This window comes from Callithrix jacchus, chromosome 15 (assembly GCF_049354715.1).
Source record: "Callithrix jacchus isolate 240 chromosome 15, calJac240_pri, whole genome shotgun sequence".
Lineage (NCBI taxonomy): Eukaryota > Metazoa > Chordata > Mammalia > Primates > Cebidae > Callithrix > Callithrix jacchus.
The window spans coordinates 33,675,454-33,703,297 of NC_133516.1; the positions used below are offsets into that span (position 1 = coordinate 33,675,454).

Below are 27,844 nucleotides of genomic sequence, written 5' to 3' on the forward strand. Positions count from 1 at the left end.
TGGGTATTCTAAATATACAGTCGTGTCATCTTCAAATAGAGACAATTTGACTTCCTATTTTCCTAATTGAATACCCTTTATTTATTTTTCTTGCCTGATTGCTGTGGCCAGAATTTCCAATACTATGTTGAATAGGAATGGTGAGAGAGGGCACCCTTATCTTCTGCCAGTTTTCAAAGGGGATGCTTCCAGTTTTTTTCCCATTCTGTATGATACTGGCTGTGGGTTTATCATAAATACCTTTTATTATTTTGAGATACGTTCCATCAATACCTAGTTTATTGTGAATTTTTAGCATAAAGGGCTGTTGAATTTTGTTGAAGGCCTTCTCTGCATCTGTTGAGATAATCATATGGTTTTTGTCCTTGGTTCTGTTTATGTGATGGATTACGTGTATAGATTTGTATATGTCAAATCAGCCTTTCATCCCTGGGATGAAGCCGACTTGATCATGATGGATAAGCTTTTTGATGTGCTGTTGGATTCAGTTTGCCAGTATTTTATTGAAGATTTTCTCATCAGTGTTCATCATGGATATTGGCCTGAAGTTTTCTTTTTTAGTTGTGTCTCTACCAGTTTTTGGTATCAGGATGATGTTAGTCTCATAAAATGAGTTAGGAAGGATTCCCTCTTTTTGTATTGTTTGAAATAGTTTCAGAAGGAATGGTACCAGCTCCTCTTTGTATGTCTGGTGGAATTCGGCTGTGAAACCATCTGAACCTGGACTTTTTTTGGTTGGTAGGCTATTAATTGCTGCCTCAACTTCACACCTTGTTATTGATCTATTCAGGGATTCGACTTCTCCCTGGTTTAGTCTTGGGAGGATGTAAGTGTCCAGGAATTTATCCATTTCTTCTAGATTTACTGGTTTATGTGCAAAGAGGTGTTTGTAGTAATCTCTGATGGTAGTTTGTATTTCTGTGGAATTGGTGGTGATATCCCCTTTATTATTTTTTATTGCATATATTTGATTCTTCTCTCTTTTCTTTTTTATTAGTCTGACTAGCAATCTATCTATTTTGTTGGTATTTTCAAAAAACCAACTCCTGGATTCATTAATTTTTTTGAAGGGTATTTTCTGTCTCTGTCTCCTCAGTACTGCTCTGATCTTGGTTACTTCACATCTTCTGCTAGCTTTTGAATGTGTTTTATCTTGCTCCTCTAGTTCTTCTAATTTTGACATTAAGGTATCAATTTTAGATCTTTCCTTGTTTCTCATGTGGGCATTTATTGCTATAAATTTCCCTCTAGACACTGCTTTAAATGTGTCCCAGAGATACTGGTATGTTGTGTCTTTGTTTTTATTGGTTTCGAAGAACATCTCTTTTTCTGCCTTCATTTCATTATTTTTCCGATAGTCATTCAGGATCAGGTTTTTCAGTTTTTTGAGTAAGTTTCTTAATCCTGAGTTCTAATTTGATTGCACTGTCGTCTGATCATTTGGTTGTTATCATTTCTGTTCTTTTGCATTTGCTGAGGAGTGATTTATTTCTAATTACGTGCTCAATTTTAGAATAAGTGTGTTGTGGTGCTGAGAAGAATGTATATTCTCTGGATTTGGGTGGAGAGTTCTATAGATATCTATTAGGTCCACTTGGTCCAGATCTGAATTCAAGTCCTGGATATCCTTGTTAATTTTCTGTCTCATTGATCTATCTAATATTGACAGTGGAGTGTTAAAGTTTCCCACTATTATTGTGTGGGAGTCTAAGTCTCTTTGTAAGTCATTAAGAACTTTCCCTGTGTATCTGGGTGCTCCTGTATTGGGTGCATATATATTTAGGATAGCTCTTCTTGTTACATTGATCCCTTTACCATTATGTAATGCCCTTCTTTGTCTCTTTTGTTCTTTGTTGGTTTAAAGTCTATTTTATCAGAGACTAGGATTGCAACTTCTCCTTTATTTTGCTCTCCATTTGCTTGGTAAATCTTCCTCCATCTCTTTATTTTGAGCCTATGTGTGTCTTTGCATGTGAGATAGGTCTCCTGAATACAGCACACCAATGGGTCTTGACTCTTTATCCAATTTGCCAGTGTGTGCCTTTTGATTGGGGCATTTAGCCCATTTACATTTAATATTAATATAGCTTTCCATGGAAAAAGTAGAGCAGCTGTTAATATTTCTGGATCCTTTCCCTTAGGCTGAGTTTTCCTAAAAAGGGATCTTCTCCATTCTTTTTAATATGAAGATATCAGCCTGGTTGTTAACATTTGGAGATCTCAGTGTGGAAAGGGCACTGGGCAGGTGTTTGGGGTAAAAGGGGAGAATACCTCTATGCTTCAAAGGTTTCTGGTACCTCCAATCCTAGAGCCTTTCTGCAGAGGCTTGCTTCATACTGATTTCTTCCCTATTTCCCACTCTCCTGACTTACCTTCCTCCACCCTACCCATAAGGCTTTTCAGTTTTCCATTCTCTGACAAGTCATCTACTTTCCAGCTTTCACGTTTAATGTTTGGTGGAAGGGGTAAATATACATGGGAAGGATTGAGGTTGGCTTTTTATTAGTCTCCCTAAGAAGAGATGCCTATGGACACATTAAGGACTGACTTTAAGTAGAGAGTTGATGTGTCTTGTGTAGTAGGAGTGTCTGTGGCCTGAGAATGCCTCAGCTGTCCATTGCCCACTGGTAGGTAAGTCTACCTTGTTCAGAATTGTGAAGGGATGCCCTTCACTTGGCATCTATTCATCTATGAATGGATGACTTCAGCAACTACAGCCTCCATTTTCATAGCTCTAATATTTTTTCTACTTTTCTACCTTCATTCCCTTCTTATGAAGATGTGCTCTATGGAATAGAAAGACTTTTACAGATCTTTCTCCTGCAAATATGTGTGTTGTAAGAGAGGATTAGAGCTATAAAGGTCTTTGTTATTTGGAATATCAAGTTTGTAATAGAGGATGTATTGGGGTTAGGGGTAGAGTGAGGATGGCATTGTCTCCCTTGAGAGGTGGAAGTGTTAGATGCATGTGCCAAGGAAATAGATATTGTATAGGCACTTCCTCATATTAGTGAAGAGAAAAAGAATTTTCATATTGCTTCTTTGCATTTCGTGTGTTCAAATCAGTGTGAATTAGCTTTGGTTTAGATACTGTTTTTTTCCACAAAAATTTCTATCTTTTGTACTCCATTGCTAACTATGTTGTTCAGCAACCTAAAATAAAGTTTAGATTCCTGGGTTTAAAGGTATTTTTGACCTAAAGGTCATTAGGGTTGCAAGTACTGTAATTTTTTCATTATATTGGGATGAGTTTGGGAATATAAGAAAACATTTAGAATAGGATTAGACGTTACTTCATGGGAAGAGACTTGATTATTAGTATTAATGGCAAAAAGAATACTGTTTTGGGAGTTTTGAATAAACTCAAGTTTTTAATGGTTAATTTGTTAGAAAGAAAGTGAGAAAAAAATCATGTACATATGTATAAATAAAGGAATATTCAAAAAGAAGATGTAAAATAGGGGAGATCTGGTAATCTTCTCACAACTTGATATTTAAATGGAATGTTTAACTTCCATGAAATGATTTTGATGTAAAGCTTTTAGTACTCATGGCAGCACATTATTCTCTTAGAGGAGAGCAGTATTTCTGAGGTAATTTTCCCTTAATCAGATTTTTATGATGCTGTGTTAGCTTATATTAATTGGTCTTTAAGCATATATAGTTTTGAAAGAAAGGTAATATACTTTCTGGTGAATGCCCTACAACTTTTCTCATTTACTAACTTAGAGGCATCACTGTGGCACAACCTTTCTTTCCTTACTGGGTTAAAAATAATTTAGCAAAAATTATATTTAAAACAGGAGTACTAAAATTTATTCTATTTTTCTCCAAAGTTTCAAGAATTGTTTCACAACAATGAGGCAAATTTTACTTGGCATGTTTGTAACGTAGTTTAATCATTCTAAATGTATGGTTTCTGCTGACTCTTCAGTGTACTTTCCAAATAATCTGTGACTGATCCTGACACATATTAGCCTGTAGAGCTTTTGGAGAGGCTGGATGTGTTGCTAAGATGAACTATAGAGGTTTCTTCTACCCACCCTCCTCCTCATGGAATTTTCCTTTTAGCACTGCCAGGAAATAGGGATGATTGTGCCAGAAAACAAAACCTGTAGTGCCAACCTGATTATACTGTTATTTTAATCCACCAAGGAGCAGGTCTCTAAGTTGAAATGGATTATTTTTCCTAAGTCAGGTATTCAGCTGTTTTGTGGTATCAAATGATTCTAGGTGAATTGTGTGCTCTGGTACCAGTCACCCAGATTGGTCACCTTGAGTGGTGTCTTACACAATGCTGCCTTACACTAAACCCAAGAGCACAGTGTGGTGTCAGAGCAATGTTGGTGGAGCCTCTACTGCTAGGGTCTCTGGTCAGAGAGGTCATTAGCCTGGCCTGGAAAAATAAATTAACGCCACATTGATTATAATAACAGTGATGCTTTACTTGGTGCTACTATAATTGGTGTAGGGTAAGTAATTTCATTTTTATATATTTGGAAACAACTGATTTTCTATTGAAAAAAATTATGTAATTGTTTCAATTACCTATATAACAAACCATCGAAAGCTTAGTGGCTTAAAATAACTATATATTTCATTCTTTCCTGGATAGAGTGAACTCAGGCACTTTTTATTCTTTTGCAATTGGATATTGGTAGGGGCTGTAGCCCTCTGAAGGCTTAGCTGGGCTAGGTATCCAAGATTGCTCACTCACACCATTGAGACTCCATACTTATGGCCTCAGCATGTAGCTCCCAATAACATGCATTCCAAAATGCAGGAAGCAGATATAGCCAGACTAGTTAAAGGCTGAGAGCTGGCCTAGTTCACTGCTGTCATGTCTGTTCGTCAGAGCATTCTCAGGGCCTGCACAGATTCAAACTATGGAGAAATAGACTCTACGTCGTGCTGGAGGAGTATCAAAGTCAGATTATTGCAAAAGACAACTTGGCATCAGAGATATTATAGTTATCTTTGGAAAACGCAATCTGTGAAACTTGTAATTTAAAAAAAACATGTACAATGCCTTAAAAAACTACATTTGTATAATCTTGCATAGATACTGTGAGTGTGTGTGTATGGCACAGATACCCTATATGTGTATTGTACATTTATCTATATATTATGTGTTCATGTGTATACATGTACATGTGTGCATGTGTGGCATACGCATGTACATATATATGTATAAATATATGCATACATAATACATATATACCATCTTAGTTTGTTGGGCTGCTATAACAAAGTTTCATAAGTTGAACAGTTTATAAACAACAGAAATTTATCACTTTTCTGGAGGCTGAGAAGTCCAGGATCAAGCAATTGGCAGATTCAGGTCTGGTGAGGGTCCAGGTCCTCATAGTTTGCACCTTCTTGCTATGGCTTCACATGGGAGAAGGGATGAAAGGACCTTCCCCTTGGGCCTATTTTATTTTTTAAGGTAATGAATACAAATATTTAATTAAGGCTTAATAGGAAATTTGGCTGTGTGTGTGTGTATACATACATATGTGTAAAATAATTTCAACTTTTATTTTAGATCTGAGAGCACATGTGTAGGTTTGTTACATGGGTATATTGCATGATTCTGACATTTAGTATATGAATAATCCCATCACACAGGTAGTCAACATAGTACCCAACAGGTAATTTTTCAACCCTTGTATCCCACCCTCCCTCCACTCTCTAATAGTCCCCAGTGTCTATCGTCATCTTTATGTTCATGAGTACCCAGTGTTTAGCTCCCACTAGTAAATGAGAACATACAGTGTTTGGTTTTCTGTTTCTGCATTAATTTTCTTAGGTTAATGGCCTTGAGCTGGCTGTATAAGGGCACTAATCCCATTCTCAGCCCTTATGACCTAATCATCTCCCAGATAGTTTCACTTCCTAATACCACTGCCTTGAGGGTTAGGATTTCAGCATATGAATTTGTGTGTGGGGGGAAGTGCAGACATTTGGACCATAGCACACATGTATATAAATACACATGATGATTCAATATCAGTACACTTCCTTAGACTTGGCTGCAAAACACACACACACACACACACATCACTTTTAATTAGTTTTCACAAATCTCAAAACTACCTAGCAATGGAACTAACTTTCCAGTCAATTCGAATCACCAGCACTGTAAGAGATGGTTATATGTTGTTTTCTCTGTTCTCAAACCTCAAATACCCCTTCCAGCTCTATTCACTCAGCAGATCATGTTGCTTTTTATTTCTCTGAGAATAGAGCAGAGGAAAATTTTCGTTCTCTTATTGCCACATCTACCAGCTACCTGCATCATTACCCATATTCTGTACCTTTCCTCTCTGTGAGGAAATAGATAGGTGATACAGAGTATCAAGCCTCTTACCTAAATGAAACCCTCCCCTTTTTTCCCAGGATCTGTCTCTTCATGGCTACTCAAGGATTTAATACCTACATCATCAAATTTTCTCCCTCCACTAAATTACTCCCTTCAAAATATAGTTTGAAATTTTATCAAATATTTTTTATAAAAACCCTCCTTTAACCACACAGTTGTATTCTGCTACCTCATTTCTCTGCTTTTAGTTACTGTAGATTCTTCAAGAGAGTTGTCTGTTTGCTTTTCTACTTTATCCTCTCACAGTCTCACTGAAACTCACTCCAATGATTTTATTGAAACTATTCCTGTAGAGGTCAGTGACAACCACCACAATGCCAAATCTCCTGGCCAATTCTCAGTCCATATTTATTTAATACCCCCCCAATGCATTTGACAAAGTCCTTAGAATCCAATTTTCATTTGGCTTTCATAACACATACTCTCCTGCTTTTCCTCTCGCCTCACTGCTTACTCCTTAGTTTCCTTTGCTAAATACTTCTCACTTTCCTAACCTCTGAATGTTGGAAATCAGTGTCAGACTTAGCATGTGCAAAATTAAACTTAGTTTCTTCTTCTGGACATGCCTTCCAGGCCACAAAATAAGAGTGATACTTTACTCTGTTTATAACCCACATCTAGTCTATTGGCAAATTCTGGCACCTCTATCTATAAAACATTTCAAAGCTTTTGTTGTTGTTGTTGTTGTTGAGTTTTTTGTTTGTTTGTTTTTTGAGATAGAGTCTTGCTCTGTCACCCAGGCTAGAGTGCAGTGGCATGATCTCAGCTCACTGCAACCTCTGTCTCCTGGGTTCAAGCTGTTCTCCTGCCTCAGCCTCTGATAGCTGGGACTACAGGCACGCGCCACCATGCCCAGCTAATTTTTGTATTTTTAGTAGACACCGGGTTTCACCATATTGGCCAGGATGGTCTCAATCTCCTGACCTTGTGATCCACCCGCCTCGGCCTCCCAAAGTGCTGGAATTACAGGCATGAGCCACTGCACCTAGCCAAAACTCCATGCCCTTCTTAATATCACCATTCTTAGCTTCATCCAAGCAGCCGTTATGCTATGAATTCTTGCACTAAATAGCCTCCTGATTGGAATCCCTGCCCTCCTCTTTGCCTTTTTATGGTTTTTCTTCAACAGCACTCAGAGTGATGCTTTCAAGACTTAAGTCATATCACATCACTCTTCTGCTCCAAATCTCCAGTGACTTCCCATCTTGTTTAGAATAAAAGCCAAAGTCCTAAAGGTGGTTTACAAGATCTCTGTTTAATATGGTCCCTGCTGCCTCCTCTGCATCACTTTCCTCACGGCACACTGATTCTATTCTTCCTGAACATGCCAAGTTTACTTCCACCTCAAGGCCTTTGCACTTGTTTCTCATGCCTGAAAAACTTCCCAGGTTTTCTTAAATTTTGCCAACTTACTTCACTTAGGTGTACTCTCAGAGTTCAGCTCCCAAAAAGTCTTTCCCTGACCACTCCACCTAAAGCGGTACCTTCCCCAATGCCCTAGCCAGCCTGCCCTTGGCCACTCTGATTTTTCTTTTTTTTTTTTTTATAATATATTACCATTATTAATGATTTGCCTATTGCCTGCTCTCTAGAACAAATGAGAGCAGGGACTTTTGATCACAGCAAAGTGTTAGCACTCAGCAGGTGCTGCACAAGCATTTGTTAATTGGATGAATGAATGCTTGTGGATGTATACATGCAATAAACTATCATATAGGCTTTGATGGGAAAATAATAATTCAGACTTTCTGTTTTACACTTAAACAGGTGGCTTTGTTTTAGCAATAAGAAATGTAAGTGTTGGAAACAAATATCACATTGCCTTTATTGCTTAATCTTTAAGATCTAATTTTCCAGACGGTATAGTTTGCTTAGGCTTTGCTGGTTTTTGAGCTGGCAGGAATTCGTGAGTTCTCAGCTTTTGCCAGCATTGTGTACCATCAAGACACTTAACTTTTCTTCTTTGGTTCATCAACTAAAAAAAGGGGAAGAAGAAGAAGTTAGAGTGTACGATTCCTAACATCTTCTAGTTAAAAATAATTTATCTTTAAGGTGGATCTTTAAAAGTCTAATGGGGCCAGGCATGGTGGCTCATGCCTCCAATCCCAGCACTTTGGGAGGCCAAGACAAGAGGATTACTTGGGCCTGGGAGTTTGAGACCAGCCTGGGAAACATATTGAGACCCTGTCTCTAAAAAAATAAAAATAATTTTTTAAAAAATTAGCCAGGCCTATAATCCCAGCCACTCAGGAGGCTGTTGGAAGGATTGCTCAAGCCCAGGAGGTGGAGACTGCAGTAAGCTATGTTTATACTACTGCACCCCAGCCTGGGAGACAGAGTGAGATCTTGTTTCTTAATAGAAAAAAGTCACATTAGATAATTTCTAAGTACTATGATGTTCCAAATGTTTTAACCATAAGATCACTACTACCTCAAAACACTAGCTGATTCTACTGTTTTGTGATTTGCTGGATACCTAATTTTATTTTACTTTGACTTGAGCTTATTTTGGCAAACATATTTTTTAGGGTAAATCTCCTATAGATATTTTACTAACATCTTAATCTGCCTCTAGAAGCATTATTTATAGATAGGTTACATCCTAAGAATTTTCATTATTATACAGAAACCTAGATTCTAAAAATCAAAATTTCACATATCAGCAAATAGCACTTCTGTTTTTTAATTTATACAATATTTTTAACTACATCTTTTTTCTGAAGCATCTATTCTCATGACACTTACATTTTTCTACTTTTAAGGTTAAAACCACTATAATGGTCTTAATTAAGTTTGTTAAGATGTTTCCATTTAACTCTTACAAAGGTGACAATTTTTACTAAACTGAAAAGACTGGAAATCTGTTGTACCAGAGGGAGGTAGGGGACAACACACTGTTTAGAAAAGCTGATTAGAAAATTAGATGAGGCTTAGAAATCAGGAGTGAATTTAACTCCAGGGACTATGGCTTTATATTGAAACTTTAGTTGCTTCAAAATAGGGCAAATGATTCTTCCTCTCCCAACTTGGATATCCCTCCTGGAGAAACCAGAGTTATTGCTGAAATTTTTGTTTCTATGTGAACTGCAACTTTTGTGAGAGAAGACAGCTCTGGGCTCCTGTGTAACATTCTGTTCTAAGTTTACTAACTTTGATTTACTAAAGAAATGAATAACCTAGGATGAGTAGACTTCTGCATGATCCAGATCAATTATGTTACTTTGTTAGATGTCACTATGTAGTGATTTTTGGATAGAAGGAGGTAATGACTTTCAGACTTTCAAATTAAGGTCCTCTTTATATTGCCTTAGTTGTTCAGAGAAATGAGTACTTTCGTAGTTTAACTATTTATCATTTTCTTTTTATTCCTTTTTCATATCTCTTTTGTATTTCACCCAACACCAAAAATGCCCTTTCAGAAACACAAAGTAGATCTTTTCTACAAACTACGCCATGTGATGAATGAACTTATTGACCTGCGAAGGCAGCTACTGTCTGGTCACCTGACTCAGGATCAGGTGCGGGAGGTTAAGCGGCATATCACCGTGCGCCTGGACTGGGGTAATGAGTAAGTATGAAAACTGCGTATCTCTCAGTTTCATTTATGATAACTCAGTCCTCAGGGGTTCACACCTATATAAAGCTTCTCTTTAATGATTCAAAGACAATGTTATATTCTTCACTAAGCTTTCATCATTTTTGCTGGGAACAGTTATTTGTCCTAGTTAGCAAAGGATATTCACTGGTTCTAGTTGCTGAACCTCTTTCAGCCTCTGTTTTTGCTCCTGGAAAGAAGAGCTAAATAATAGGACTAGATTATCCGATGAAGTTAAATTTCTTTGACCTCAGATTTCTTGATTATACTCCTACTAATCACAATATACTTAAAAAAAATCTTTGTGCTCTCTTCAGATGTGAATTTGTTGTCCTTTACATTTTATAGCCATCCAATGGAATCTGAATGAGCATAACCTACAAATGGAAACTGGCTACATTTGTACTTCAGAATATTTTAACTACCTTATAATTCAGTAATAGTCTTACATTTATGTAGTGACTATGATTTGCTATTGCCATACAAGTACAATTTGAAGACTTTGGTATGCGAAGTTATGGTAGATAGTATTTGAATTTCTTTCTTCCTCAATTTAATAAGTGATGTAATTGATATATCAAGAATATATATAATTGATAGATTATATCAATTCTTGATATAATTATATAAATGATATAATAATTGATATAATTTTATAATTGATAGAAATTTCAGGTGCTTTTGTCTCATTCTTTTAAAATTGGGTCCATTGAACTTTTAAGTAACCAGGTTGCCTCCTACTTAAAATATACAAATACCTTAAGTATATTTAAGTATGTGTCTTTAGTTCCTTTTCCTTTTAACACATCAGTGAAATGATAGAAATCAAAAAGAATGGGAGAGGCCCATCAATAAATGAGACCTATGAGCCCATTTCTGGAAGCCGGAAAGGAGGTTAAAGATTAGGAAGCCCAGTATATGTGAAAGAAACCTTATTTAATGAGAAAGTCAGTCTGCCCGACAGCTCCCAGAATCATGGAAGGTGGAATAGGCCTCAAAGCTTTAAAAATGACCACATATTCTCACTCATAGGCGGGTGATGAAAAATGAGAACACATGGACACAGGGAGGGGAGTACTAAACACTGGGGTCTATTGGGAGGAAAAGGGGAGGGCCAGTGGGAGGGGGAGCTGGGGAGGGATAGCCTGGGGAGAAATGCCAAATGTGGGTGAAGGGGAGAAAGAAAGCAAAACACACTGCCATGTGTGTACCTACGCAACTGTCTTGCATGTTCTGCTCATGTACCCCAAAACCTAAAATGCAATTAAAAATTAAAAAAAAAATGACTTGGTTTAAAAGAGTGACTAAGGAACAGCCTACCCCAGTCAATGAGGAGAAAGCCTGGCGAGGTATTTCCTCTTTAGATAAACAAATACAAAAAAACAGCTATCTGGGGGGAAACTGGGCAATAGGATTGTGAACTGGGACTTTCTTGCAAAACCCTCTGCATTCTGGCATTTAAGGACTTTAAAGCATAATGAGCAGATTTCTCCCACTTACCAGAAAGGGGGGAACTTGCCAGTCACCTACCTATGTACAAAAAAATTCTGCATTTCTTCTGCTATCTTTTAAGTTTGAATGGACAATCAAATATCACCAGATGTTTGAAGAAACCCTTCTATAGGAAAGAGAGAGATCAAGATGAACAAAACACCTGGACCCAAAGAAAGTAACCTGTCCTTAGAGCAAATTGAGATTGATAAAGTACTTGAAAACGAAACAAAACAAAAACATTTTAATATCCTCAAATAGAATCTAGAAGACCCATTATGTAGAATAAGATACCATATAAAAAGAAATGGAAAATGTAACTTCCAAAATAAAATACTCAGAGAAGATAAATTTTATGTAATCTCTAGGAAAATAAAACAAATATATAGGAAAAACTTGAGGAATGAAGTTCAATACAAAGGCTCTACCCAGGGAGGTCTGATATTAAACATTATGCCTTCCAGAAAAAGAACAGAGGAAATTCTAAAGGAATAATAGAGAATTTATCAGAGCCAAAGAACAGGAATCTTAAGATTCAAAGGGCCCCATCAAATACTTACAATGAACAGGAAAACAAAACAAACAAACAGCCTCACACCGAGGCATAGTAAGATATTTTAATATTCTAGTAATGAATAGAAGACCATTTAACGGTTTTGGACAGAAAAACAGTTCCTCTCACAAAAGAATAAGAATCATACTATCCTCAAAAGTTCTATCATTAACACTGGGTACTAGAAGATAATGAAATAATATCTTCAAGAGTTCTGTGGTGAAATGATTTGCCAGCCAGAGTTTTATTTAAAAAAAAAAAAAACCTACCCATCTAATTAAGTGAGAGGGCAAATAAAATCATAAGCCATTTTTAGGTATTCAGGGATGCACAAAAGTTACCTCTCATGACCCCTTTCTTAAGAAAGGACTTGAGGATGTGTTCCTGCAAAGTAGAAGAATAAATCAGAAAGAGACAACAAGAAATCTAATAAACAGTGGATCAAACCCAAAGTGGCATTGTTCATCAGTAGAAAAGGGAAAATATAACCCTAAATTGGTTATTTGTGACCTTTTTAAAGCCACAACATCCCATCCTCATTTGTTTTGTTTAACTGCACCCTCTCATGACTGACTGTTAGTAGGACTGCTTGGAACATACCACAGACTACCTTCTATAATAGTGTTTAGCATGAATTTCGGTGTACCATAGATCAGTGTTCTCTAAATCTAACTTTGGACAGTAAAAACTTAGTAAAATACAATACGTTAATGTATAGCATAACTACTGATTCTACCTCTTCAAACCCAAACATTTTAATGTTATAAAATGGTATCACTGTTTTTATTTTTAAGTCAATGATAGAAATACAGTAATTGCAAATATAACATTATTGTGTGCCAAGCAAATTGGTCACACTTGAACTGAAGATACTAATAAATGTGTAATTCATTATGTTGCAGTTTAAGCGCAACTGTATAGATTCTAGTAAATAGAATTATTTCTGAGCTATCAGTACTTAAACCTCTTTATTATAAAACTTTGAAAAACAAATGAATCTGATATTACAATCAAATCTGAAAATATATAAATGATAGGTTAGAAACAAGTTCAAATTGTACTTGAAAAAGGCTCAGAGCATTATAAATACCTGTCAGTAATTTACAGAGCTATTCCAACTACGTTACTAACTTCTTCTCATTGAAGAGTGTGTGTGTGTGTGTGTGTGTGTGTGTGTGTGTGTTGGAGGGGTATGTATATGCATATTTTAATAAGCAAAAGTAAGAAACACAGTTCTCCCTTCCCTACTTCTCTTCTCCCTCTTTCCTGTTTCTCTTTTTTTCTTCTTTTTTCTATTTAAAAAAATGGTTTTCTTTTTTTTTTTGAGACGGAGTTTCACTCTTGTTACCCAGGCTGGAGTGCAATGGCACGGTCTCGGCTCACCGCAACCTCCGCCTCCTGGGTTCAGGCAATTCTCCTGCCTCAGCCTCCTGAGTAGCTGGGATTACAGGCATGTGCCACCATGCCCAGCTAATTTTTTGTATTTTAGTAGAGACTGGGTTTCACCATGTTGACCAGAATGGTCTCGATCTGTTGACCTCGTGATCCACCCGCCTCGGCCTCCCAAAGTGCTGGGATTACAGGCGTGAGCCACAGCGCCCGGCCAAAAAAATGGTTTTCTATTTCTCCTTTTTTTCTTCCTTCTTTTCTTTTTTTCTCCTTTCTTCCCCGCCTTGCACTTTTTTCCCTCCACCCTTCTCTTCCTTTTTTTTTTTCTCCTTTCCTTCAGGGGAAAATATAGTCACTTAAAAATGTAAATAAGAACTTTGCAGGTCTGTCATTATTAAAAGGAAAAGACATGTTGCACCAAAACTGATAGGACTGTTCTTTCTGGTTCTTCCTTGAGCTCACTCTTAACATTTTTCTTCCTATTTTGAAAGAAAAGATGGTATATTGTAAAAACAAAGTCATTTCATCACATTAGGTTATGTAAAACAGGCTATTCCACACAAAAGATAGGAACAGATGACCATATCCATTGTTCCCATTTTATTCTGATAGTTCCACACTTCTTGTTCCACCACAATTTTATAAATGCCATTAAATATTGAAGTTTAGCACATGTTAACACGTGGTAGATTCACAATCAGTGTTTGCTAAATGTATTTTAATGTTTTAATTGATGTAATTAAATATATGATTTTAAATTCTTATGCCTTTTCTATACACAAACAGTATAGCTCTGCCTTTTCAAAATCAATTTTAGGAACTAATATAGTTATTAATAGTGTATTGATTATATATGTCTGCATCACTGTGGCAAGTATATGGACTCACTTCATGCACTGTTATAGTGAAATGCTGCTATGCCTTTCCAGGTTAAGAGCTCTGTTTACCCAGTGTGGAAACCAAGGCTCAAAGACACTTCTTTCCAGTGTTGTATGGTGGGTGGATAGAGCTGGCATTTGTACCTAGAACTGATCCCAAAGCCCATGTGCTTTATGCAGAACCTTACGATCTCTCTAATTATTTGCGAGTCTTAAAACCGGGTACATTATTGCCAGTATTTCTGGTCATTGGGCTATTTGATCTTTGTTCTGTTCTGCAAGTTTGAATACTGTTATATACTGTGATGCATATCTGAGTAACATTCAGTTAGAACTTGAAAGGACAGAAACTGAACTGGTCCTGTAATCTTTCATTTAGATTTTTAATTTAGTGAGGAACTCTCCACATCTACATAACCATTTTTTATTTTGTTTCCTGAGATTAGGAATTATTTATTTGGCCCAACATTTAAATATTCAGATATTAAACTTATGTGACTTAAATTTACTGGCCTATATGTAGACACTCCATAAGTAAAAATTATTAAATTATATCAGATAGAAACCAGCACTTACTACATTGTGTTCTTATACTTTTAGGGACTGCAATACAGTAAGGGCATAAAGTTGTATCCAAATTAGTCATCATCTCTGCTCAAGTGTCTTACATAGAGAATAAGTCAGTTAATTATATCTACCCCAAAGGTTTTAAAATAATTTGTCTAGTGATATAATTTTAATTTAATTTAATAGTTTCAACATCTTCTCTAAAGATGCTAAAGTTTCTTCTGTCTCTGATTTCATCACTACAGTAGCTAAGTTAAAATTGCATTAACCCAGAACTCACGTAGCCTAATTGATCTCTGCCTTAGAAAAATACCTAAGAAATATTTTATTCTTAGAGCAATAAGTTAACACAAATCACTTTTATATCATTATGGTTCTTTCATTTTCTTCTCTCCCTCTGTCATTTTTTTCTTACTCCTCCCCTTTTCTGCTTTATTATCTTTTTACATATTCTGACCCATCTATATCTCTTTCTTCCTATGTAGTATATGTCTCTCATTAAGGGAATTGCTTTTGGAGTAAGATACACAAGCAGTAGGTTAGTTTGTTATATGCAGAAAATATCCCCCAGTGAATTTCCTCTAAGTAGATTTTTAGCCAGGATCCAGAAAGGTTCATGGCTTAGTACTTTACCCTTAAGGACATATGGATATTTTCCAGCTTTAGGACACCTGAAATTAGCAGAAATTTTCAATGATTTATCAGTTAGGGTTCTTCCCATACCTGGTGGTATGCTCACTGTGTCTTGCCCTGTTCACAGTTTGGGATAGCTTGGCTACATTTAAAGTATGTATGGTCAAAGTCCTGTCAAGTTTATGTTCAATTGACTGACTTACACGCACACTTACACTCACACTGACACTCTTTCAGCATTTTTGCTTATCATTATAACCTGCACTCAGCACTTGGTAGGCACTATGTAAATGTATTGAGTAATAAAGTGGGTTTGTTTTCATGCCTGGTGGACACTCATTAACCAATTGATATTTGTTTCCTTCTGGATTGATGTTTGATACAGAATCATCTTTCAAACAATTATGACTAAATTGATTTTACAATCACTTGTAGTTATTAGTAGTTATTATAACTTTCAAAGTTATTTGTAAAAAGACAGCAGGTATAATGGAAATACCATAGGTTCAGAATGAGAACAACCCAGCTTGAGACAAACCCAGCTCCATTCCTTTAATAGGCCACTTAGTTAACCTCAGCTTCCTCAGTTATAAAATGAGTCTAAAACTATCTACTTCCCGAAGTGCTTAGAGATGATGTAAAGTGCCTAGCCCAAGTAAATGTTTGATAAAGGGTAGTAATTACTAATTATATATTTATATATGTTATATAAATATAAATATGCTAGGTTTTCATTAGTACAGTTCTTATCTGTATGCTGTTTTTACTGTAAGCATTAGAAAAGGGCACTGCCCCACAAGAGATCTTAACATCTCCATCGCTTCTCAACTAATACTGGGTCCCCATCCCCTGGGCTGCAGACCCCTGTTAGGAACTAGGCCACACATCAGGAGGTGAGTTGTGGATGAGCCAGTATTACCACCTGAGGTCCACCTCCTCTCAAATCAGTGTGAACCCTATTAGAGTGAACTGTGCATGCAGGAGATCTAGATTATACCCTCCTTATGAGAATCTAATGCCTGATGATCTGAGGTGGAACAATTTCATCCTGAAACCATCCTACCCCTACGCTGCTCCCCCATCTATGGTAAAACTGTCTTCCCTGAAATCAGTCCCTGGTACCAAAAAGATTGGGGACCACTGCCTTAGAGTGTCCATTGTATATAATTAGTTAACTTCAGATTATTTTCTATATTCTGTGGTTCAGAAGAGGAGAAGAAGAAGATAAAATATAACATAGAATAGAATATAGAGCATTTAAAAGAAATAGAGATTCAGGGCCTCAGAGAGCTCCACCTGAAAGAATATTGGGTCAGGATTATGTCCCTTACTAGCTGCTATGTCCCTAGGTTCAACATGAGCTTAGCACAGAGTAGGTTCTAATATATATTTGTTGAATTATTGGAATTAATGAATGAATTATCAATGATAGGTGAGAGAAGACCAAGTATTTTTGTGAAGACTATTTACCTAAACAATTGGTAAGACCATTTCTGAAAACTTAGCTCGTTTGCCCCCTGCTTGTGTTCATCTGTTTAAAAAGTTTCTTATTCAGACATCATACTTCTTTGATCACGATCCCTATACTTTAAGCCATATTTTGGCTAAAAATGTAACATAGGGATAATAAATAAAACAACAGTAGCAATTTACAATGCCAGGTACTGTGCCAGGTCCTTTATGTGGATTAATCCTTACAACAGCCTATCATAGTAGATTTTAGACAATGTGGCTTGGTGGAGTAGCCAAGATACATACCAGGTGATCTGACATCAGAACCCATGCTCCTGAATAATATAATGCAATGCATCTTTTGCTGTGAAGATGTAGATCATGTTGACCATTCCCTACACTCATTGTTCACTATTCTTGGAGTAAACCATAGAAAAAAATTGCCAGTAGCCTCTTTTTGAGAGTGAAGTTTGTAGTGAGCAGGTTTGCTCCTCACTCTGCAACATCTCTACCTTTTTGAAATGAAGACAGTCACTAATATAACTTTTGCAAACTATCCTTTCTCCATTAAAGATGATCTTAGGGCCAGACATGGTAGCTTAGGCCAGGTGTAGTGACTCATGCCTGTAATCCCAGTACTGTGGGAGACTGAGGCAGGCAGGTCACAAGGTCAGGAGATTGAGACCTTCCTGGCTTACATGGTGAAACCCCATCTCAACTAATACAAAAAAAAAAAAAAATTAGCCTGGCATGGTAGCGCATACCTGTAGTCGCAGCTACTTAGGAGGCTGAGGCCGGAGAATCACTTGAACACGGAAAGTGGAAGTTGTGGTGAGCCAAGATCACACCACTGTACTCCCCGCCTGGGCGACAGAGTGAGACTACATTTCAAAAAAAAAAGATGGTCTTAGTAGGAGGAACTCTTTTTGGTTTTTACTAGATCACCCATTAATTATTCTCTTATTTCTCAAGATAAATTACAAAACTGAAAGCTACTGTGCTCTAGTTACTTCTAGGAGGGAGAAAGCACTCTGCTCTCAAGAGGATTAGCATGAAGAATATGAGCATTTGCATGATTCAAAGCTACTGTATTCTCTATGTCTAACACCGTTGGTAGGATACATGATAGGTCCTCAGAAAGTTCTGTGGTGTGGATGGATCTTTATATGGGTGGGCAGCTGACTGTACAAGCAAGCTAGTTGTGCCATGATGCTAAAATAGAGTTCTAATAATGCTGGTCTCCAGACACGGCCATCACTGTGTGGTGCACTACCACAGAGGAACACATACACTCAATTCCAGACCTAATGACCTAGGTGCCATCTGGATATTTTTTAAACTATTGTATCTGATACATTTTTTTTTGAGACAGATTTTTGCCCTGTTGCCCAGACTGGAGTGTGGTGGCATGATCTGAGCTCATGGCAACCACCTCCTCCCAGGTTCAAGTAATTCTCATGCCTCAGCCTCCTGAGTAGCAGGGATTATGGGCACACACCCCACAATGCCCAGCTAATTTATGTATTTTTAGTGGAGCCAGGTTTCACCTTGATGGCCAAGCCAGTCTTGAACTCCAACCTCAGGTGATCCACCCACTTCAACCTCCCAAAGTGCTAGGATTATAGGCGTGAGCCAGCAGGCCCAGCTGAAAAAAAAAATTTTTTTTTTTTTGAGACAGGGTCTCACTCTGTCACTGAGGCCTCAGTGCAGTGACACAATAATAATGCGCTGCAGCCTCAAACTCCTGGGCTCAAGTGATCCTCCCACCTCAGCCTCCTGAGTAGCTGGGACTACAGTCACATGCCAACATACCTGGCTAATTTATTTATTTATTAGAGATGGAGTCTCACTGAGTTGCCCAGGCTGGTGTCAGACTCCTGGTCTCAAGCAGTCCTCTCTTCCTGACCTCCTAAAGCTCTGGGATTATAGGCATGAGCTACTGCACCTGGCCATAAAAACATCTATTTTGATTATATTATTTACTCATTTGTTGTTGTTTTTTGTTGTTTCGTAATTATAGACTATTCCACGTATATTCTGAGACCTCAGATGATTAAAGAATATGTATGAAATGTTGTCTCTTCATTTTTTATTATTCTAAAAAGTTTAAATAGTGTGACTACAGAAAATTTGGAAAGTGTTTTAAAGATCACTATTTTAGTTTTCTAATACAAATGCTAATATCGTTCTTGTGATCTTTCTACTGTTTTTCCACACCCTATAAAAGTATTTTAAATATTTGAGATTGTATCTACAAAATTGTCTTTATAATGTCAGTTACTTTTTTTAAGAAGAGGGGTAGTAGAAGGGATGTACTGTACCTCTCTCTTGCAGTTTATGAACACTACTGCCTTTACATGCTGTAAGTGTTAGAAGCCAGAGGCCTGAAATTGTTTCAGGTAAATAAAGAATAACTAATAAGAGGGGATGGAACGGAGTGTTTCTGTGACATAAGAAGTCAGGATACCAATGGTAGAAAAGTAAAATTTCATAGATTAAAATGCATTCGTTTCAATTGCCATAGTTTTATCATTAAAGTATAAACCATTGTGGAAAAGGCCAAGTTTATTACTGATCTTCTCATTATGCCAAACTGTGGGTTATTTTTAGCATTTGATTCAAAAAATTTTTTCTCTTTAAAAACTTGTGGTTTTTTAAAATTAGTAGATAATAGAAAAAAACACTAATAGAAAAACATGTTTTTATCCTTTAATAGGAAAATGTTTTTTTCTTGCCTGCTAGAAAGTATACATCTAAATTTTAATTCTCAATCCTAGTAATCATTTTAACATATACTATTAGTACACTGCTTCTATAATACCTTCTCCATATGTTTGATTTTCCATTTTTTGCTTCTATAATACCTTCTCCATATAAGTTTGATTTTCCATTTTTATTTTATCAATCTTATTGCAGTATAATTTTATCAGATATTTTGCTATAAACAGGGTGTAAATTATAAATGAATCTGAATTTTGGATGTGCACCTGATTTCATTTTCAGTGACGAGTTTTATGTAAAGAAAGAGCTTACAGATTTAGCTGTGCTCACATGTTCTAAAATAGTTCATAGTCTAGTTGAAGAGAAAAAAAATTTCTTCTATAATCCCTTGAAATGCTTTTGCCAGACACAGTAATTCATAACCCTTGTTTTGGAGTAGGGTAATCACAGAGCATCTTCAAAATTCTGATGAGAGTTATAGACCCTCTCCTCAGAAAAAATGTATAATGAACCCACACACACTCATACAGTGTCATAAGCAATTTTTGAGGTCAACAACCCTGTAAATTTCATTGAATTCCTGGTTTAGAGCTGTTGTCTTAGAGTGTGAGAAAGGAGATAACATTTATTGACCATAAATTACATGCCATTTTGAACCTAAGTTCTGACGGTGTCCGGAGTTATTTCTACTGCCTAATACTGCCACCCAGTCAATCATTAATTGCCATCATTTCTTCTTCCTGCCCCAACGATCCTCCAAATACTGTTTTCTTGAGTAGTAGTACTCACTGATTAAACTTCTATCTAATGTTTCTTAAAGTATTGGTGCTAATACATAGCTAGGTCTTTACCAGTTCAGTATTAATTAAATTGCAAATGAGATAAAACTTAGCCAAAATATACATCTTTTTAAACACATGGTCACCCAGAGGGGAACAACACACATTGGGGCCTCTTTGGGGGTAGAGTTGAGGGAGAGAGAGAATTAGGAAAAATAGCTAATGCATTCTGGGCTTAATATCTAAGTGGTGAGTTGTTAGGTACAGCAAACCACCATGGCACTCATTCACCTGTGTAACAAACCTGCACATCCTGCACATGTATCCTAGAACTTAAAATAAAAATAAAAAATAAAATAAATGAATAAAGAAAAAAGATACATCTCTTTGAGTTTAGTAACTTTTAAGAGGTGAATTTTACCTTGAGCATACTTGTCAGATGGGGAGAAATAGAAAAATAAACATGACTTATTAATGATCTAAAGAAAACCTATCCTTAAGGAACTCAAGCATGCTGATACAGTGTGATACTGAATGACTTACCATCACGAGTAGATCTGCCTGAACTGGAATCATGTCGACTTTAAAATCCCTAGTCTCATTTATTTAACCAAAAGTGAACACAATGAGATGTTGCTATATAAAGACATGTTCCTGTGGGACGGTATCTGATCCTCTGTCCACAAGATGCGGCAGATAGGGGTTCTCAGGCACATAAAGAGAGATAGGTAATCTGAATACATAACATACTGAGTGTGGTCTCTCTCTTTATTAGACATTTGGGCCTGGACCTGGTACCTCGGAAGGACTTTGAAGTAGTGGACTCAGACCAGATTAGTGTCTCAGATCTCTATAAGATGGTAAGAAATCTAACCTGAGGTAGTTTGTTCCTGCATACCTCATTTATTTTCTTTTGCTTATTTTCTCTAATGTTATAAAACTACATTGCTAAAAAATTTTTTTGCCTCTTTCCCAGTGTATTTAAGTGATATTTCTGATTCTGGTCTTATCTATATCTATCACACTAGCTTTCCAAATGGGATTCTGGGCTTACTAAACTATCTAAGTGTTACTTCTTTGTTGATTTTCCTGGTGAATCAGAGCTCCTTCAGCCTGCAGCATAACTAAAGTAAATGTATCTTTACTCTCACCTTTTAAAGGAAAAAGTAGTTAAAGCTGAAAATAGCCAATTATTAGGTATTACAGAAATTGAACCTGGAAATAATGTACCAGTCTTTCTAGAGAGACAGAGCCTGATAGATACTTAGCTATCTGTTAGTTATTATAAAAATCTGTTGGGTCAACTAATCAAGATTACATTTTATAGTCTAGATGCACAGTAAAAAATTGAAGGGTACAATATTTTAAAGTAAAATAAATAAACAGAAAAAAGCTTAGGTGGTGACAGTTATGCTTAGACTAACAGACTGGGTAAGAACTCATTTCGAAGAGTATGTATTTGATGAGTATATATTGGTGGTATTTATAAGTTTTTGAGTCTATTTAAGAAAACATAATATCTTTAGGGAACCTAGAGGGTACCAAGTATGTTGCCTGGACAAGGACTTAAGGAAATTTGCCTAAGTAATAAACAAATAACATTTCAATTGCTTCTACATATTTGCTTATGTGTATTTACTGATATACCCAAGCAATTGTATAAAGTTGCTTTATGCTCTACCTAGTACAATAGGTTAAGTGTGAGATATAAAGATTAAAGATAGCTGGATGTGGAGGCATGCACCTGTAAATACAGCCAGCTACTTGGAAGGCTGAAGTGGTAGGATCACTGGAGCTCAGAATTTTGACAGCAGCTTGGACAACATAGTGAGACCTGTCTCTTTAAAAAACAGAAAGTATGAACAAGACTTTTATATTCCCTAAAGAATCTCACTATCTAGGGTATTGGTTCCTAATGCCTTTTGGGACATAGAAGATCAGGTGAAACTTTTCCTAGGACAATGTAAGTATGCTTTGCATACAAAGTTTTATAATCAGTTTTAGAGAATTGATGGATAGTTTCTCCTGATGCTTGCACTAAAGGCCATGCATGGACCCTATGTTAGAAACTCTACTCTGGTGGAATCAATAGACCACAGTCAAACAGTTGCCATATATGTGCTGCATAACATAATTAAAGTATACACTGATGCTCTTAGAGGTAGTGACTTTTTCCTGGAAGTAGGAAAAGAGAAGGAAAGACATCCCAGGAAGGCACACAGCCTATGGAAGTGGCTGTTCCAGGAGACTAAGATATTTCATAACTTTGGCATGTAGTACCACTAACTCATGTTAGTGAGTGGGAGTGAGGCCAAGAAGGAGGCAAAAGTCAGACCATGAAGAGCTTTTTATGTCTCAAATTGGACTCTATCCAGTAGTCTGGAAGAAGCATGAAAGTTACATAGCAGATATTAGTTTCAAACATTGACTCTGTCTATAGAGAATATAAAATGCAAAAGACTAGAATGAGGGAGAAAAGAGACCCACAGTAGTAATTCAGGTAAGAAATGGCTAGGCAGCAATGGAGAAGAAATATAGTAAGAATGTAGATGTTTAGATTTAAAATTGATAAATTTTGATGATCAATTAGATATGGAAAGTGAAGAGAGAATGAGAGTTTGAAACTAAGAATTCTCTTTGGAATAGTGGCTTGGAGGATGCTGTTTTCTTGGTAAGGGTTTTGGATTTTATTCTTAGTGTGACAGTAAGCTTGTGAAGGTAATTGGGCAGAAGAATCACATGATCTGGCTTCTTTTTTAAAAGATAGCTCTGATTGCTGTGTGGAAAAAGGACTGGACCAAGAATAGAAGTAGAGAGCAGTCATTCAAGCAGGAGATCTTAATTTTGGTAGCTTGAGCCATAGCTGGAAGAGTGAAACCAGTAAGAAGTTTTTAGATTCTGAACATATTTTGAAGGTAGAACTGTAGTCATTAATAGATTAAATTGGCATATGTGTGTACAAGAAAGAGAAAGGCCAGAAAAGAATTACACCTATGTTTTTGACCTGCCCAATTGAATAAAAGCAAAATGGGAAACATTGTGGAAGAAGCAGTTTGAGGAGTGAAGCAATAAGGATCTGTAGTTCTGATTTTCTTTTCACATTTGAGATGCCTTTTAGACATTCCACCAGAGATGTTGAAAGTCTGGAGCTCATCAGTGAACTTCAGATAAAACAGATTTAGAGTCACCATGTTACATATGGTATATAAAGCTATAGGACTGAATTAGATGACCACCTCCTTGCCCAGACTTTCATATGGTAAAACCCAGTGGCCACACAGCACTTCCAGACAACCAAGCATCAATAGACAAAACTCTCACATAATGTTTACTATTTGGGTGATGGGTACACTAGAAGCCCAGACCTCACAATTTTGCAATATCCATACAACAAATCTGAATCTTAAAAAAAGAGAGAGAGGCAGACAGAGAGAAAAGAGAAACAGAGACAGAGAGGAACCAAAATGAACAACATATGGAAGGAACTTGGAAGAAGGAGACAGCCCAGCAGAAGAAAATGATGATTGCTGTCTGCAGAGATAAATGAGGAAACAGTTACGAAACAGAGTACAACAATCCAAAGAGTGTTACAAAATTAAAAATCAGATAATGGGAATATATTTGGAATAAAAATTAGAAGATAGAGAAAAATCTCCCTGAAAACAGAACAACAACAAATTAAATAACAGTAGGAGAGAACAGGTATAAAAATTTAGAGATTCAATTTAAGAAGCCCAGTATTCAGAAGATAGAATAAAGAAACAAAGAAATAAAATTACTGAAGGAATCATATTCAAAACTTTCTCAGAACATGGATATGAGTCTCCAGATTTAAAGGGCCTAATGTAATTATGAAATTTCAGTTCACTAGAGATAGAGATGAAAACTTCCAAAGAACAAAAGGATCACATACAAAGGATTTGTTGTAAGAAAAACATTTGGCTTCCTGATAGCAGCATTAAAAATAGAGAACACAAGAGCATTATCTTAAAAATTCTGAGGGAATATAAAATTCAACCCAGAATCCTGTATTTACTCAGTCACATTATAAATCAAGTGGGAGAGTCACCTAAAGAGAATTTTGGTCACTCAGAGTCTCAAAACAACAATAATTACAATGCTCTGTAACTTCTTTTCAGGAAACTACTGAAGAGTAAGTTATTCCTTTTAAAATGAAGGAGTAAACTAAAAGGTCTACTGATTGTCATCTGGGAAAGGGATTCTGTCTCAATGAAAGCCCTCTTTATTTTATTTTCTGCTAAAGTTCCTTTTTGTCTCATGTATTTGCTTTTTTATACAAAGAATTAGATATGATAAACAATTACAAGAGTCTACAAATTTATTAAAAAACACTTAGGATTCATATGTTAAATTGCACAGTAAATGTTTTGGTTAAATCTTAAAGTTCAAGATTCAAAGAAATAATCCTTTTCAAACATTTTTGTATTAACATATTACTGGAAATTATAAAGACTTTATATGAAACTTTCTGATTGTAATACTCCTTGACATTGATTTTAGGGAAAAAATCCTATGTGAATAAGATTATACTTAAAGTTGGCACTCATAGCATTTTTTTAATAAAAAATGAAGCCTCCATGCAAATGTTAAATAATAATGATTTATAAAAGTCCCTTTAAATATAGTTGGATTTTGCATTTTGTTTGTTTGTTTTGAGACAGAGTCTTTCTCTGTTGTCATAGCTGGAGTGCAGTGGTTTGATCCGGGCTCACTGCAACCTCCACCTCCTAGGCTCCAGCAGTCTTTCCATCTAAAGCTCCCAAGTAGCTGGGAGTACAGGTGTGTGCCACCACACTCAGCTCATTTTTATTTTATTATTATTATTATTATTTTGTTAGAGACGAGATTTCGCCATGTTGCCCAGGCTAGTCTTCAACGCCTGGGCTCAAGTGATCCTCCCACCTTGGCCTCCCAAAATGCTAGGATTACAGGCATGAGCCACTGCACTTAGCAGGATTTTGCTAAGTTCTTGATTATGAAAACCAGAGGAAGTCCTTAGTGCTCTTCAGTTCTGTATCATAATAACGCTATATCCATTTTAAACAATAGAGAATTGGTGCTGCTGAAAATAAAAAGTATTTCAAAAGGTACCACAGACTAGTTTTGTTAATCTTAATTAGTCATGCGTCTTTGTGAAATGTGACACTCAAAAATTACATGAGAGTTTCTAAATTGTGGCAAGCTCTAACAGAATGCTCGCATTACAGCCCCCTCCTTCGTTATTATGTGTCCACATTAGCATGTATTGGGAATTGTGTTTGCCTGTTGTCTTCTTGTGTTAGTTAGTATTTTTAGTAGCTCAATGTTTATACATTCATTTCTGTAATAAATCAGTCAATTAGACTATTTGCTAAAAATCAAGACTAATTTTATAGCTTCATCCTTTCATAGATTCTGACTAAATATTCCTTTATTTCCTTGTAAGACTCACAATACTTAACACAATACCCAACATATGTAGCGGGCAATTAATTTTTTTATTCAGTTGGCTAGCATATCCAAAGCTGCATAGTTTCTTTCCATATTGCTAGACTTCTGTAGACTAAATGAACAAGAGACTTTATAGGGTTAAAAATGACTTCTCTCCTGGGGAAAAATTGGTAGAGGCAGTAATATGTTCCATGCATTTCTTAATTAATTTATATTTTTGATGTACATTGCTAGGCACTTGGAATATAAAGATAAATAAGGCAGTACTTTGCTCCCTGGAAGTGCAAAGTCTAGAGCTAGGTGGCAAACATGGAAATAATGCATTATAACCCTAACAGAGGTGATGATTGCACTGAAAAGCGAGATGTTGGCTGGCCAGCTGAAGGCTAATTGATAAGAGTGCCATGAAAGAGATTTCAGAATCCCAGTTCCAATGCCTTTCTCTGGCTGCCCATGTGATGTGCTTTCAGAGTAAATAGTTGTCTCAAAATTTAATGACTGAAATAAAAAATGAGTTTTGTTATTGTCAACAGGGATGTTTCATACTGAAATTAGCTGTTTTATAAACTTCTTCCGTATATATTTCTAACTGAAAATTTATGACTACCAAGATTGGTAGTCCTTTTAATGGGTTAAGAGCAACTCTACTTGAGAAAAATGGCTTAGTGCAGCTCCTAGATGTAAAATAAACCAGTGGAATTTATTTCAGTCTAGTAACCTTCCAGTGAGATATGGTCAGTAAACCACAGGAAACCTGATTTGTTTCTGAATGCTTGAAATTTTTTTTTATTTTTTTTAAAACCTGTTTTATATGTGAATTTTTCTTTTGTGCATATACGTTCTATATGATATTTTGCCCAGCTGGTGGAGACTTGATTTTTTTGTATTTCATATATATCATGGGAACATATATTCCTATGAATGAACATCAATACTCAATTAGTAATATTGCTAATAATACACATGGATATTTAATAATAAGCAAATATAGCTGGTCAGACACATTTAAATTAATATTTAATTTTACTGTTTTTTATGTAGGATTAAATATATGTGTTTACAAAATAAGTAGAAACTCTTTCACTGCCACAACAATTCTTCTTACCCTTGTGATGTGGAGCAATTCAACAAATGAGTGTGGTACCATACCTCTAGGGTCCAAAAGGAAGCAGGATGAAATCTCTCACTGCTGAGTTTAACAACACCAGGCACTGAACATTTGTAAATTCACCATTATTCCTGGCCAGGGCTTACTTCTAAATGTGAATGACTTTCTATAATAACTAATTATAAAAAAGAATAACAATTATACTAATAAAAATACCAATTATGGATAATAATTATCAGCCACTTACAGTATGATAGGTAATATGTTGAGTCAATCTGCTCAAACTCTGAGAAGTTGAGTTAGGCATAAAATTGTATACTTACTTTTCAGATACACAGATAAAAGTGTGAGTCAAGATTCAAAACTAGAGGTTGCAGGGGGTGGCATCAGGTTGGCTTAGCAGAAGGACCTGGCACTTGCCTTCTACACAAAGAAGGACCAAAACAGTGAGTAAATACATATTGAATAGAGCATCTAAGAGAGTATACTGGAATTCATCAGGAAAGTGACAAGAAATTTCAGAGTCCTGGAAGGAGAGGGAAGCAAAGCAGCCATCCCAACCAGGATAAGCTTGGAGCCAGAAGGTACTCCCCATTGTGGGGAAAAGGCATTGTTCCAGAGAGAGAGTTTGCGCTGGTCCTCACACCACCTCTTACATTGAAGCAACTACAGCACAGTGTCATTTTGAGAGCCTAGCTCCTACCAGACTACATTCTTCTGCCCTTGGGTCCAACACACGCAAATTTCCACATCCCTGGAGCCCTGCTGACATCCTCCTATGTCAATTCAAAGGGCTGAAGCATCACAATACATATTGGACTCAGCATTGTACCTGGGTCTCCAGT

At 36.4% G+C, this 27,844-nt stretch overlaps 1 protein-coding gene and 1 long non-coding RNA gene across 38 annotated transcripts in view; one reads left to right on the forward strand and one right to left on the reverse strand.

The window, feature by feature from the left end:
- The window catches only part of DOCK3 (dedicator of cytokinesis 3), a 718,052-nt gene that overhangs the window by 432,203 nt on the left and 258,005 nt on the right, over positions 1-27,844 (forward strand). For 35 of the 37 annotated variants that reach the window (XM_035275648.3, XM_035275652.3, XM_035275649.3 and 32 more), the window contains 2 exons: positions 9,802-9,950; positions 21,216-21,300. In XM_035275648.3, coding sequence (XP_035131539.2) covers positions 9,802-9,950; positions 21,216-21,300 — 234 coding nt within the window. The remainder of the gene's footprint in view (positions 1-9,801; positions 9,951-21,215; positions 21,301-27,844) is intronic. The other 2 variants (XM_078351023.1, XM_078351024.1) reach the window with 1 other exon arrangement.
- Positions 8,238-27,727, reverse strand: LOC144579533 (uncharacterized). Its single transcript, XR_013527337.1, has 3 exons — positions 27,656-27,727; positions 27,323-27,422; positions 8,238-8,357 (listed from the first exon to the last, which is right to left on the reverse strand). It is a non-coding gene; the product is annotated as an uncharacterized LOC144579533 (long non-coding RNA).